At 36.0% G+C, this 15,777-nt stretch overlaps 1 protein-coding gene across 9 annotated transcripts in view; it reads left to right on the top strand.

Moving 5' to 3' along the window:
* TBC1D5 (TBC1 domain family member 5) overlaps positions 1-15,777 on the top strand; it is a 317,984-nt gene that overhangs the window by 125,362 nt on the left and 176,845 nt on the right. For 7 of the 9 annotated variants that reach the window (XM_048302259.1, XM_048302268.1, XM_048302249.1 and 4 more), the window contains one exon: positions 6,310-6,445. In XM_048302259.1, coding sequence (XP_048158216.1) covers positions 6,346-6,445 — 100 coding nt within the window. In that variant the 5' untranslated portion in view covers positions 6,310-6,345. Of the gene's footprint in view, positions 1-1,926; positions 1,997-6,092; positions 6,098-6,309; positions 6,446-15,777 lie in introns of those variants that run through there. The other 2 variants (XM_048302273.1, XM_048302282.1) reach the window with 2 other exon arrangements.

Raw genomic sequence — 15,777 nt, forward strand, 5'->3', positions numbered from 1 at the left:
CTTGGAGGCACTGGAACTAGTATTTTCTGTATTTAAATGGAGATGATGGTAGTAAAGGCCTCAAGTGATGGAGAGCTGAAGATCACAGTGCTGTGAGATAGATGGTGTCTGTGGCCTAAGTAAAAATCACTCCTAGAGCAAAGAAGAAAGCAGTGAATATTACAGTAAGAACAGATTTTTCAAAAATGCCTATTAATGAGTATCCTGGTAAAATATCCAGCTTGAAATAGATCAATGGTCCTCTTTTCCTCATTTGCCAAAGTTCATGTTCAGGACTGTCTTCTACTCGACCCTCTAGTTAGCGTGCTGTTTATTTTTGGTTTTTTTAATCCCTGGTTTAGGAGGAATAATTTAATTTTGCTAGTGTAAGAAAACCCATGATCTGGGACTGCTTCTAGATTATTTGGAAGACATCTGTGCTTCACTGCTTTAAATAAACCCAATGCATGTTTATTCTCCTAATATTTAATTTCTAACCTACTTTAAAATGTTTTCACATTCTGGAAAATCCTCACTTCTGTGTTCTAACATGCTTGATTACTTCATAAGCCACAAATGAGGGGCAGAGTTGTGAACCTTCATAACATGATGCTGTCAAACTTAACAAAACATGCATAAGACCATTACCACATCAGACACTTGCTTTTAGTCAGGTCGTCTTAATCAATTTGACTTCACAGGGCAGCTAATTTATCACTTAGCTAAACAAGTATTTCCCCTACTTGTCATCAATTTAAATAATTAAAATGGTAAACTTTGCTATATGGCATGAAATAAAGGCCCAAAGATAATTTGGAGAAGGTGGTTGATACAGTCTAATAGAATGAATGCAAAGTATTATTAAAACACTTCGGTACGCTTCAGTAGTTTTCAGTAATGTCATATTCAGGTAGCTTTGCTGGTACTGATGGAAAGAGATTTTTATTTTTAGCATATCCAAGATTTAGCAGCATTGTTCAGCTTTGTCCTCAGAGCTAGTGGGTTCTCATTTTGCTTTCTTTAGGCATAAAATATTTTGCTCTGTTGCTTGATTGTTTAGAGGTAAGAGGATGTCAGAGAGCAAGAGTGGGGCAAGTGCTGCAACCTGTGCAGTGCTTCAGCCCTCATCTTGAGTACGTCCCCAAGCCTGCAGTTCCTCTCCTTCCATTTTACCACTGGAGAAGGGGAAGGGAGGGGAAATGGGTGTTATAAAAGCTTTGCCTAATTCTGTTTCACCTACTCAGTTACACCTTCAAAATACCCTTGCTGAGACCGATTATACTTTCTAATTTTGCCCAAACAATATGAATACTCTTCACTTCTTAAACATTAATTTTGATGTGTTTTGGTGTGTTTCATGCTTTGAGTAAATAATTTTTCAAAGTCCATATAAACAGTGATGCTTAAGGGTGGGTTTTAGGTTTTTTAAATTGAAATAATTTAGTCACTATTTTTGAAACAATGCTTTTCATCCACAAACTGCTTATTTGAATACTGAATATTTCTATTCAGTATCTGTGACAAGTGAAGACGTTAGTGAATGTTTTATGACATGAAATAAGGTACAGTATTCATGTTCAACTGTGCTATGTTTTGTTTAAGAAATGCTGATTTATCAACATTTTTGAGATTAGGGTAGTCTTACCAGTTGCTCTTGTGGGAGTGAATACTCTCACTGCTAAAAGAATGCAACAATTTTTGTTTTGTTTTGTTTTAATTTTACATCTTCTTAATGAACATCGATTATAATCAGTTTATTATATGAACATTTATTATAATCTTATTATAGATTAGTCTTCTGCCTTGTACAGTTCTGTGTATTTGTTTTTGCCATGTTTCACCCAGCTCTGGTCCAAAAGTGATGGGTGCTTCACTGGCTGTACAGCTAATTATAGAAACATATCTCACTTAGACTTTTAGCTTTGTCTTGTATTTCTATCTATCTAGATATGACTTAATAATGGAAGATGAAGTATGGCTGAATTGAGGCTGTTGACCCTGACAGTCTGGAGAAGAAGTGGGTTTTGGTTTTGAATGTTTTAAATGTAATTTTGTTTAAGCATTCCAAACTCATGGGTTTGTATACAGGAAAAATGGCAATGCTAATGAAGGCATGATTATACAAGACTGATTTATGGCTAAAGGTGGTAGAAATCACATAATGTGCTAGAGTAGCTAATAGGGAAGGCAAAATATTTGTAAACTCTTGGGTGAATAAACCTTCTCACATCTAAAAAAGAAGCTGGCAACTTCCAAGTACTAAGAGTAAGTACCCAGTGAGAACAAGGAGAATTCTCTGAGTTAGAATGGGTATGTTAAATCAGACTATCTAATGCAGCAAGTAGTTAATCTCTGCTGTGTAGAAAGGGGTTGTTAGTTAGGTAGATGTCAGTAAACATCAGTTAAGTTTTTCCTAATGAAAACAGGTTGGTATTCTATCACTTATGGAATACAGAGGAGGTCATGGGAGAGGGGGTGATGTGCTATAAGCAGGTATCTCCACAGAGCCCTTCTGATATCTGGTATGGTTCTTTGTTGGAGTCCATAAGCCTGTCTCTCGAGGGATTTGTGGTCTCCATTGAGAACAGATGTGCTGACAAGCTGCCTTCACTGAAAGGCAGACAGGATTCACCCCATGTGTGTTGGTCGGCGAGGAGCAAACCTGGGGCACTGTCCTTGGTGGCACAAAAAGGCTCCCCATACTACTTAAGTTCAGTAGCCACACAGAGTCTCTATGCCTGCCTTTTCCTTGGGCTCATGAGTGTTTCTACTAATTTCCCTGACTAGATAAATGTTTCATACATAGCCTTAATTATTTTTTCACGTGTATTACTGAATAGTTGAACTCCCAGTTGTGGGAAGCACGCCTGGTGTTTCAGTTTTTTAGCACTTCATCTTTGGAGGTTTAAAAAAAAAGAACAAATAGGTTAAAGTGTCACTTTGAGCTTTCACTGAGATGTTAGGGTTAGCCAGTATCAAGTCTTGCAATCCAGTAATTGAATTTCAGAGTTTTATAACATTTTTATTGTTTCACATTGAGAATGGTTTTAAATTGCATCTTACTTAATATGAACAATATGTTATAGGCCATTACAAATCAACCACAAACCTGTAAAGAATTAATATGTCTCAGAGTAAGATCCCAAGTGTAATCATAATTGGTTTAATAGTTCTCTTTGCTCTTTGTTAGAAGAGCAGAAAAGAACGTAAGTGTAAAACTGTGTAGAAAATTGCTTGGACTAAGGAGTGAAGACTAATAGGTAGTGATACTTTTTTTAACTCTAATCATATGTATCCATTAACAAACACAAGTAACTGATTAAATCACTGTGCAGATATCAAAAGTAAATCTATTCAGCTGTTTAAAACTGCTCTAACAGTCTGTAAAGTAAATTATGGTTCTTATAGACTGTAAAGGTATGGCATTTGGGGAGTATTTAAAAAAAAAAGAAGGTGGATACAGAAGAGAACAATATAGAAGACCAAACTTGCTAGGGCTAATTTGATATATGGATGTAAGACAGTGTAAGTCTGAAACATACTGTGTCTTGACTAAGTGGTGGCTGCTGAAACTACAATGACTGGTAAGGTCATTTTGTGCCTGGTTCTCAGTTTGAAAGACACTCAGGGTTGTCCTTTGTTCAGATTGTGTAGCAATCTCTGAAGTACCATAAAAATAAAGAGTTAAACTTAAGCAGCACAGTTTGAAATAAGCTTGTAATTTTTGTGAAGACAAAATCAATGGATCATTAGAAAGATATTTACAGCGATATAGCTAAAGGAATGAGAGCAGCAACTAAAATACCAGCAGGAGAAAATTACTTCTGCAAAGTTGATGGTGGGTTATGTTTTCTTTTTTTAAATAAATTATTGTAAGTTTTTATTATTTATTTAATATATCAGGTATTTATAAACATCTCTCTATATTTTGTAGCCATAAGACTACAGGCAAACGTTATTTAAGGGGCTAGCAAGTTTGTAAATATTTTTCTTCAAGATACCATTCGTGCAGTTTTCATTATAGTTTAAAAATTACATAGGAAACACATGATGTGTACATACATTCATGGCACATTTTGTTGAGCCTATTATAGAGTTGTTCAAGGCAGTTTTGTGTTTTAGTGGTGTGTTTTGTCATATAATTGTATGATTGTAATAATTTGACATAAAGGTGTACCACTGCTCAAGTGGTAAGTCCTACCTTCCCTCAGTTCCTGGCTCCTTGTTCCCAAGACCTTCACATGTTCTCTTCCAGCTAAACAGAAGTGAGAGATGATGTGACCATTTCAACACCACAGCAACACAGGTGCCAGGGCAAATAAAGGATAAAACCCTCAGGGAATATGGCTGAGAGAGCATCCTTTTGAAAACAGTCTGGATGCACTGGTTTCAAGGAAATGCCTACTAGTGGCCCAACTAGGTTTGTTTATTATTTAGGGGGTTTGGGGCTTGGAGGGTTTTTTCCGCATAACTTACTAGGAAAATCAAGAAGGTGTAGAGTATAAAAAGGTCTTAAGAATCCCAGTTCCCTTTCATTTATTGACAGTAAACTGAAGGTATAAAGCCTACACGGTCAACACCATACCTTCTAGGAACCAAAGGAAAAGCATAATTGAAGTGATTTCAAATTCGTTAATATGCCAGTCCTGAAAGTGTAGATGCATACCTCTTTCTGTATTTCTTTTTCGATTTCTTTCTAAATACAATTTTCTTGCTGTTAGAAAGTTATGGTACTTGTAAACAAAGCAGTTAGGGTAAGTGATATTTAAAACTCATCTGGTGGTCGTAGGTAGCTACTTAGTGTGCTTGGGCAAATCAGACCTATTTAGCTGGCTTAGGTTTTTTTGTGTTGCAAGTTAATAAATTGCTGTACAGTGACTAAAATGCAGTCTTGGCAAATGTACTCTTACACTATTAATGCACTGGAAAGGTCGTTTCTCCTTCTTATGCGCTGATCATAACCTTGTCTGCTTTTCACCCTTTTATTGGCATCCTCTTACTTGTTGCAGCCAATAGTAGCTTCCAGCACTCCCCACATGAGCTTCTAACATAGTTCTTGTTCAGTTGCTTGATAGCGATGTGAATGTCATTCAGGGGCCTGTGAGGATGAATCCGCATCACCTACTTCCTAAGGTTTCAGTTCTGCCATTACTCCCCTTTTGGCCTTCATTTTTGGAAGATGTCTTTATAAATGTTCACCAGCTAGTTGATTATGTTTCTTAAAATGCATCCTTAACATCATCTTTCTAGAAAACTATCATGGTTTAAGGAATGGTATTCTCCAGTTTAGTTTTCCCAGTGAAACCATTGCATGCCATGCACAGCTCGCTTGCTCACTCCCCCCTCCCCCTCTTCGCTGTGGTGGGATGGAGAGAACTGGAGGCTAAGTAAAGGTAAAGATCACAGCTTGAGATAAGAACAATTTACTGGAAACAGCAGTTTCCAGTATAAAATGAGATAAGAAAAATGACCAGTAACAGCAACAATACTAATGATAGAGGGTACAAGAAAAGAAACGTTCTTGCTCACTGCAGAAAGCCCAACAACAGGTGATGCCCGACCACTCCCTCCATCGCAGAGCTGACATTACCCAACCACTCCCTCCACCGTACTTACTTAACCAGAAAAAAACCTTTCTTCCTGGAAGAGACTCAGTTCACCCTGCCCATGGCAATGACATGACATGGTACAGAATAACCTCTGGGCCCTAGCCATGCCACCTCCTTGCTACTGCAAAACCCTGTTCTGGCCAGAACCAAGACAAAAGCTAATATAAATCTTGATAAAACCAAATTTACTTATCAAGCCAATCAGTATTAACCCAGTCTCTTTTTGCATGTCTGCCGCTGTTATCTCATACTTGACCTACGATTTCTGAAAAAGAAGTTGCTAAAAGGAGGATTTTCTGGGATGAGAGGTCTTGAGTCCAGAAGAGTGATGATGATGGTCTTTCCTCAGTTTTGCTCTATAATCTCCATCATGCCCAAGAACTAGCATCAGCTCTCCTTGGAATCAGACTAAAAGATGAGTAGGGAAAACTAGAAAAAGGAAGGAAAAGAGGCTCTTGCTCTGTTTTACAGTCTGTCAAAGCCACACTTGGACTTCTACTTGCAGTGTGGTATTTGTAGGTAGTATAACAATTTTTTTGGACTCTAAATATTGCAACACTTAAAACATTCAAGTGGAAACACTGTTGTTCTGCTTTTAGACAACTAATGGTGATGATATGCCTGGAAAGTAAGAGGAGGTTTTAAGTACCTTTGCTCTCGAATTGTGTGATTTAAAAGTAGCTAAAGGAATACTGAATGTTTCTCTGGTTTTTTCCTCCAGATAAATACTCTTCAGTTGGAATTTACTACTGCCATTATGTATCATTCTGTGTCAGAAACCAGTCACCCTTTGCAAACAGAAGAACAAGAGATAGGCATTGATCCCTTGCAGAGTTTTTTGAACAAGCCAGGGGAAGGTGAGTTTTGTATTTCTGTACTTTTTTTAGAGTTTATACCTTATATAAGTGTGTCATGATAACTGTACCTGTCATAATTTGTTTAATTCTCTCAATGAAGTTGAACAGGGCAACTTAAAGAACATTTCACAGAGTATGTGTAGAACACTCTGACACTAATGAAAACCACGAAAAGTCAACTTTCAATTATAGACAGAAGCATTAGCCAAATGTTTAATGCGCTGTCATCCTTTTTTAATCATAAACCAAACACTGACTTCAGCATAAGAATATTGAAATGGAGCATGGCTTTATGTTACTTTCTCAAGCATGGGCTCTTACACTGCTTTGGGTTTAGGGATCTTTTTTGTTTGTTTGTGGTTTTTTGGTTTGGTTTGGTTTGGTTTTTCTGGGGGGAGGGTGTGGTTTTTTTGATTCTGCAGTAAATTTCAGTATGTTATTTTGAATGAAATTATGCAAATTAAAAGGCTGATTTTTTGTTTGACTCAGCACCTATATTCTTATTTAAAAGATCACCTCGAAGCTGAGATAAAATGAACAGGCTCTAAAGGTAGAAATTACTACTTAACCTAAAGTAAATTAATTAAATGCAGTATTTGGAAGACCCTAATGAACAATGAGAACAAACTGCTTGGATAATGCACACGTGTCTGTGTTGCTCATCTTTTCTACTTACTTGCTAGTAGTGACAGTATAGTTGGTTCGAAGAAAGTGATAAGCTTAATGAGAAAGCTCGTCCTTGTCATGAAAACATTCCTCAAGTATTCAGTTATACACAGTGGCACCTTAACTACCTGTAATTTTCCAGTCATTGAACACATGTACCAGGAGGGCAAAATAAAAAATTTATTTTAAATTACAGAGTTGAAACAACTTTGTCACATTTTCTAAGTCCCTCACCCAGATCAACTACTCTCTGTGAGTGTATCTGTCTATAAATCATCTGTTTACTAGTGTTTATTAAAAAGCTATGTCAAGTTTTGCTCAGTCATGTTTATTACTTCAGTTTAGAAGAAGCTGATGTTTTGCTTCAAAATATATTGGTAAAACTTCATTGTCCCTTTGAGTTAATTTTTTCACTATTTCTTCATTGGTTTATAAAGCTTCTTTAATGTTTGAAAATGTGAATGTACATCTAGGGGAAAGTATTTTAAAACCTGACAATTAAATGGAATAGCTTTTCTAGGTCAGTGTTTCTTTTCTATTATATTTGACGTCTTAACGATATGAAGCCATTTTAACCTGATCAACTAAATGCTTTTTTGTACATATTTTTAGAAATTTGAAAATAATCTTTTTCAATAACCTAAAATAATAACCATTTTCAAGAGGAAAAACAGTTTGCTTCTAGTCTACCCCAGTCAAGGAAAAGATGAACATTTTCTTCTGATTTCGATTTTCTTTAAAAAAAAATATTGGCAGTTCTCTCAACTCTGTTTCAGGAAAAAGCAAAATTTTCACCCTGTTAAAAACCACTGTAAGTTAATTTTACCCTTTATTGTGCCCAGAAGCGATTAGTTACCTTGACTGAAAAGGTTTCTCTCATTTTTATCCCAACCTTAACATTTCTATGACATACAAAGTTATTAGGATTGAATTGATGTTTAAAAGTGCCATTAATTCATTTACCCCAAATGTTCATTAACAATGTAAATGTATGCTGATGTTCTATGAGACAAGGAAGTGACTAATGACTCTTCGCACTAACAACACTTAAAATGAATAGAAACTTTAGATAGCTAATCTTGAAGTAATCAAGACCCTCATTCAGCTTGGCATCTCTGTATGCTCTAAAACAGCTGTCAACTGTTAAAAATATATACACAACACACACATACGCACATGCGAGGATAAAGATATGTAAATACATGGTTCCCCAAGTCATAAAGGTTACCAACTATGGTACATTTTTTATGTTCTATCTATGTAAATATTTTATATAAAGCATCCATTTCATCTTCATAGGCTTTTTTGCTGTGAAACACATAGTGCATTTTAATTTGAAACTTTATATATCCAGAATACGTCTTTGAAGTTTTAATGTTTCATTTTAAATAAAGCGTTTGCTTGGTCGGTGTTAGCTCTTTGGGCATCAAAATATGCAGTCATTCCCGTCCACACAGTCTGTCCATCATTGCTTTCACAAAATTATTTCAAGAGAAGGTTTTTCAATGCAGTCTTAAGTTTTAGGGGTGATACAGAATCAACTTGGTGAAAAACGGTATCTTAATTTTTTTTTATCATGAATCACAGAAATATGGTGGAGAGGTGGTCCATCGGAGATGTTCTGTGCAATATTGTAGAATATCAGGACAACTGAATTGTGTTTTTGAAGCCTTGCTGAATGCTTACCTTGGAGGCAAAGGGATAAAAGCCTTCACTGAGATGAGGTGATTGAAAAAAACACAGAAATGATAAGGGTGCTGAAAATAAATATTTAATTACTGAGCTAGTCAGATTTGTTAATCTACATGAAGTATTGTATTTTTGGTATGTGCAACCGATACCAAAACTTGAGGGAGAACCAGGAGATGTCATGTCCAGCTGGAGTTAAGAAAGTCTCTCACAGTTTTCATAAAATGAAAGAAATCTCAAAAATACATGGATTGGTCTTAAGTATAGCTGTTTGGAAAACTGCATGCATTGACTACTTTTTGTTCATTTGCTGTCAGCTTGAAAGGGTATATTGGATGGGATTCCAGAAATATGTTGATTGAATGTAGTAGTACTCAGTGCTTTTATGAACATTTCAGTGAAGGAATAGAGAGAAAACATGGTTTATTTAGGATAGGACTGTTGACACAATGGAGAGTAGATGTAAAATTCAAAGTATTCTTGAGATTTTGGAGAAGTGGCCTGAGAAGAATAAGACATGGTTCACTAGGAACAGCTGCAAGGATTAATGTTGCAGATGCTAGGCATGAGACAGTTACCTAGCTGAACAAATGAAAGTAGATCATTACAGATGAGGTAAGTGTCATTTGGAGAAAGGTCTGGGCATTGGTAGCTCTCCAAATTTTATGTGACTGATAAACTTTGAATCTTGAGTTATGATGAGCCGTGAGAATGTGCTTGTTTGCAAGTTTAAAAAAATCAGAATACGTCTTTAAAGATTTTTTCTCTCTCTCTTTAAAATCCATTAAGATAGTATTTTCATCCTTTACTGTTGATTAATTTGGCCTATGTTATTTTCCTTATGTCTGATTTTTTTTTTCAAGATATAAAAGATGGACATGGCATATATGCACTTTGACATGCTTTTTAAAATAGCATTTTTAAATAGTTGATAAGAAATTTATGGCAGGGATTTTCACTTTTGCAATCTAATACTTCAAATGGAAGATATTAGTTCTTTTAAGAAATTTTAAATTTTGATTGTTTCTTGTGGATCTGGTTGTATTTTAATTTACATGCATCTGTGTATGTGTGCATTATTATGTTCTCTTTTGACTATAGTAGGTTGATGACATCTTGCTGCTACATTTTCTCTTCTAAGAATCATCATGCTATTATTCAGTTTATTCTAGCAATATTTTATATTTTTGAGTGATCCTCTCTGAAACAGGGATCTTTCTTAGAGAAATTGGTGAATGTTAGTTGTGTCTCCAGCAGAGACTTTATAAGACCTGAATGAAATTTCAGAAACATTATTGTTGTACCTTCTCCCTGTGTATTGCATCTGACAAACTGTTTTTCTGACTTTGAAATGCTTGAGGTTTCTCTTACATTGAAATGGAATAACTAGGTTATTATATATAACTGTTGCTGCTGTAAATTTTTACTCCAAGTTACAGCATCCACCACATTCCAACAAAAGTTTTGAGGAGTATGGTAGGTAGTATTCCCATTTCATTGATATAATGAGAAAGTTGATCCTCTAAGGACAGACTGGAACAATGCATTTAATACTCTTCAATTTAGTTTGCTCAATATCACAATTAATACAATTAAGGTCACTTGAAATGAAACTATTAACAAATTGGGTAATTTACTTTAACAATGTCAGTGTGTTCTCACAATTACATTTGCTTTAATTAGTGTACAAGCTATTATTTAATAGCGTACTTCACATAGAAAAATGTAATGTGTTCTTTGTTCTTAATAGAAGAAAAGGGGAAACCTTTAATGGGTCAGAGTGTTTTGGATTTGCAGTTTGGCAGGATATATTTCATGTGTAAAGGCTATAGCTGGTGGTGAGGACAGAGAAGGCTGATGTTGCTAGAAGGACAAAGATAACTACTGGAGTGTGTGACTGAAATTAATGCAATTGAGACAGATAAGTTCCCCAATTCATACTTACCATTGCATCCCACCTGATTCTCAAGCCTGCCATGAAGAAATGTGAGAGATGGTAAGTGAACACTCATATTTCCATTTTGGCCATATACTGTGTGTTTCCGTTGCTTGTCTTTGGACAATTATGCTATTCTGGTGTTAACCTCATAGCCCTGATCACTAGAAAGTATTTCCATGGAGATACCTTGGGTGAAGTTTGAGATACCTGGTTTATATTAGTACACAGAAAACAAGTAGAAAACAGAGGGGAATGAAGTAATAAAGTAAATGCCATCTTTTCTGAACAAAGCAGGACCCATGCGTTATCAAGTAATTTTCCCAAATCTTAAGTGGAATTCACATGGACTGTTTTGGCCTTTGACGTTCCTTACAGGGTTAAGTGAATTTTTACTGTCAAAAAATTGTATTACCTTCTAATTGGTCCTTAGCTACTCAGTGTTGTAAGTTGGGGTTTTTTTTCCACTTACAACCCTCCTCACTCGGGTATTCAGTGCTAATGTGGAATTGCCCTGTACAGTGTTTATTTACCTCTGTTTTTAGAGATCATTTCATTTAAAGGAAAAAACCACAGAGGTCTACACTTCTCTGTGTGAGAAGTACTTCCCTAGGTAAAAGCAATTGAGAATGCAAATACAGTGAGTTGTCGAAGACTTATTATTTTCTTATCAAATATTTTTTGATAGCGTATTGTATGACATCATGTGTGTCCTATAATGTGTATTCTTTCATCTTCTCCCCAGGGAGTGACATATACATGAAGTGTAGCATTGCGTTTTTAAGAGTCCTTTTAAATATGCATGCTACTGTGTGTTTTCATTAAAAAGTCGAGACTGGAACAGAGAACCTCTTTGCATTATGCTGGAACAGCTGTGATTGTTTCTTACTGTCTTTGGGGTTCCATGCTGTGGTTTACACCAGGCCCTGAAAAAGCCCTGTGTCCTTCATTGGCGAGTTTTACCCTTCGGCCAGAAATCTTCATTGTGCCCCACCTGCACAGTTCTTGCTCATGGTCCTGTTCAAAACCTTTGTGCTTCTCCTCCAGGGCTTGGCTTCTTCATTAAAGGCACAGGTATGCTGGAGGAGAAGGGGCTGTCCTCAGTCTGTTTCACTTCATATTGGATGAATAAAAGCAAGAATGGTTTTTACATCTTCAAACGCCATATGCTAACATAACAAGCATTTTAATATTCATTTATTAATAATAACTGCTGTTTAGCTTGCTTTTAATTGAGCTGAAACAGGATCGTAGTGACAAAGGCTATTGGAGCAACACAGTATATCTTGAGCTAGCTCAGGCTGTCACTAGCTGCTTCCCTACAACTCTTCATTTTCCTCTTTTCTGTATTAGATATTTTTATTAAGACATCAGTTAACAGAAAAGCTATGCATGTTTAAAAATGCATATATTTAATATAGTTAGTTGAAAATAGCTATCACATGGTACAATTTTTACTTGAAAGACTGTATTTGTACAGGTGTTGACATGCTCTTAGAAATTTGCTGCTTGTGGGCCCTTTGGTTTCAGTGCCTTACTGCAAATTTGTATTCAGGAATTGCAGGAGTATTTTTAATTACTTCAGCTGTGGGAGCAAATGTGAGTAGCTGCTATGGACTTGTGAAATACTGGATTCCAGAGCTGGATTTTCCTCTCTAGAATTCGTAGATATGGGGGTTTTGGTGGCTTTGCATGAGTTGCACATTATTAATTCCAGTTTGGAGGTTATTCTGTGACATGGGTAACTGGCTTCAGTGGTTGATACGGCAGATACTAGGGAAGACCTTCTGGACAGTGATGTCTGTTCTTGGAATGATTTGAGTTGGAAGAGGCATTAAAGATCATTCCAAACCCCTCCACCATGGGCAGAGAACCTCTCACTAAATCAGGTTGCTCAAGACCCCCTCCAGCCCGACCTTGAACGCTTCCAGGCATGGGGCATCCACAACTTCTCTGGGCACCTATGAATTCTCTTGATCTAAATGAAATTAAAAATGTTCGTTTTGGAAGTTTCACTCTAAATCATTATATGAAAACAAGACCATTCTCAGTAATGACACTGGCACAGTACCTCAGTTCAGTCATCTAAGCTGGAAGTTTCCAGGTCTTTCCAGATATAGCTCTGCCTGAATACTGGCATAAATCACTTGTCGGCTTCATGTCGTTCTTTTAACAACTCCTTGTGACCCTACTTTGGGAGAGGCTGATTTGAGCATTTCTTTTTCTTTTCCTAGCTTTTCTCAAATCCAAGTTAAAAATCAAGTAGTTGGCTCTCATCTCGCTTTCTAGAACACATGTAGCATACTACTTGCAGTATGAAAGGAAAAAATGCAAGTTAAATGAAAAAGAAATTTTAATTGTTTTTAATAAATATTACATGCTTAGAGAACCTAAGATACCAAGAAGAAATTTTCATTTTAACTGTAGTAACTGAACAGCAAAATAAGACAGACTAATCATTTTTAATACAACCCCTGTAAATGTAATTAAAAGTGGTTTAAAACTAGTTCATTATAAAAAAGTCATACATAAGCTAAGAATGGGAATAAAATCATTCTTTTGAATATTTTACTCAGACTTTACACAAAAATATAATATCAAGGTTACTAGCCATAAACACCTCACATATTAAGTGTTTCCAGGCAATGATCAAATGATGTTAAATGGCTGTATCTCCTACATATGGAAAAGGCAGATTCTCTTTATTTGAAAAAATTGAACTGTGCACATTTGATTGTACTTGTGTATGTATAATAAAAGACTAGTAAATCAGAATTCTAGCTGAGGCCAGCATGATTGGTACAGGATAATAATTAAATGTCTGGGTTCACTTCTGTCCTGACATACAGAAGATTGTAATTTACAAAGCAGTGTATGAATTGTGTGCAGCTAGCTGATGTTACAGACCTCTGTATCTGAGATTAAATGTATGTTAAAACATTTTTAAAGAGCTTTACTGTCACAAATTTGATTGAATTAGAAATTGATTGTTCTATATAACAGAAATATGTCACTACAGATGGGATCTACCCTGTCTTTCATGTATGTGGACATTTATAAAGACCTGGAATTCCTTATTTTAAAAAGAGAAGGTTTCAACCTACTTTCACTAAAGTGATTCTGCAAAGCTTCAATTTTAGGCTTTTGATTGACTAATAAGCCTTATTCCTTAGCCTCCGTGGTACCCAGGGTACTCCCTGTCCTCGTCCTCTTTGGACATGCAAAACTAAGACCTGTGAAAGGGGAGAGAACTAAAGTACTGTCATATTTAAGTGATAAGAAATTATCTGGTAAGATGTGTATTATTTATTGGCAATCTGGCCTTTTAACAAAGAAAAATAGGCCTATGCTTAGGTTGCCACTGCGACAGCCAAAACAGCTGATACTTTAATGAACAACATACTGAGGGCCATCCAGGACATAAGGCAAATTAAGCAGGTTACAAACTGCATATCTTCTGTTTAGGTATAGGAGATCTCCCCAGCTCTGACAATTAGCTCCGCTGATCAGGCAAGCAGACAGACAGAAACAGAAGGAGGCCATTTGTATCAATTTGAGGAACAGAACTAGTAATGAAGTAAAATATCTGTACCAGGTAGTTTCACCTCCGCTTTGGAACAGATATTTCTAAGTGCTGGTTTCAGCTTCGCAATAGCAAATAAATAAATAAATATGTGCTGCTTAACAAAAGCTTATTTTCTGTTGTTTACAAATTGAAAGCAAAGGAATAATAATACTTCTAACCTAAAGGGTTTTTTAAAAAGGATAAAACATTTTCTGGACATACAAGCAAATACGAATCTTGGTAACCTGACAGCTTTGTTTGAACGTTGAATTTGAGTTTCCTTTCATTAAAATCTTTTCAAAGTACAGCAATTCAGCTGTGAAAACCTGAATACATTAATGATGACAAAGAACCTCTGGAATGAGCCAACATTTGTTTTTGTTCTTTTACAACGTTTCCTGATGAATTGCACATACAAAAGTGTTGGAGGTTATTCTAATTTTCTTTTCTTACTTTGATAATAAATGTCTCCACTGTTTACCTTTTTGGTTAAGGTACCTTATTATTACTAATCAGCTTTAATTATTTATAACAAAATGACTGTGAAAGATGTTTCTTTGATGTCAAAAGAGTCAGGGACCTGATCCTGACCCTATTAAAATTAATGGCTAAGTTCCAATTGACTGCAAAGGTAAAGCCTGAGTGCCCTTATTGTCTAAGGAAAGCAGTCATTTAGCCCAGAGTACTGGATTGTGGTTAGTTGTGGTTCCTGTTTTGGGAGTGTTCAGATTTCAAGCATTTGGTGTAAAGATTTGGCCATGCAAAGGCAGAACGCATATAACTGACTCTTAAAGTCAGTCAAAATCTTCATTTTGCTCATAAGATACTGAATAATTTTAAAAAGGCTAAATATACAGGATAATAAGAGAACACCTTTCTCTCTAAACATGAGCACCAAAATGGGGGAGAGAGAGAAAAATGTGGATAGCCTTTCTGCTTTTGTCTCTCTTTTTTCACAGTCAACAAAATAGCAAACTAGCTCAAATCTGAGCAATACTAGACAAGGACCATCACGTTTCACAGGCATGTGTGCCAGCTTATGTTTAAATCTTATTTTGTTTAAGTGAACTATCAGTGGGTTTTGTTTCTGACTATTTTAAGCTTCTGATTTATATGGATGTATGTAGACACATACACAGGACTGAACGCTTCTGTCAGATCTAGAATATCTTTTAGGTATTGATAAGTATCTTGTTGAGTTTCTTCATCATGTTACATGTTTAGTTCACTACATCAGTAATCATGTGCCTGTAGCATTTCAACCACAGCACAAATGACACAAAAGGATATAGCAAATGAAACTTATTTTCACCATTTGTGACAACCACACAAGCTTATGATGCAATTTGTGCTCCTTCACTTGATCGGCTTGAAAAGGGAAGTGGGACTTGGGATGTTTGTTTTGCATCTGTGTGCTTTCCTCATCCTTTTAGAAGATGTCATATACAAAAGAAGCAAGGAAATTCATTCTCATAA

This window comes from Corvus hawaiiensis, chromosome 1 (assembly GCF_020740725.1).
Source record: "Corvus hawaiiensis isolate bCorHaw1 chromosome 1, bCorHaw1.pri.cur, whole genome shotgun sequence".
NCBI classification, from domain to species: domain Eukaryota; kingdom Metazoa; phylum Chordata; class Aves; order Passeriformes; family Corvidae; genus Corvus; species Corvus hawaiiensis.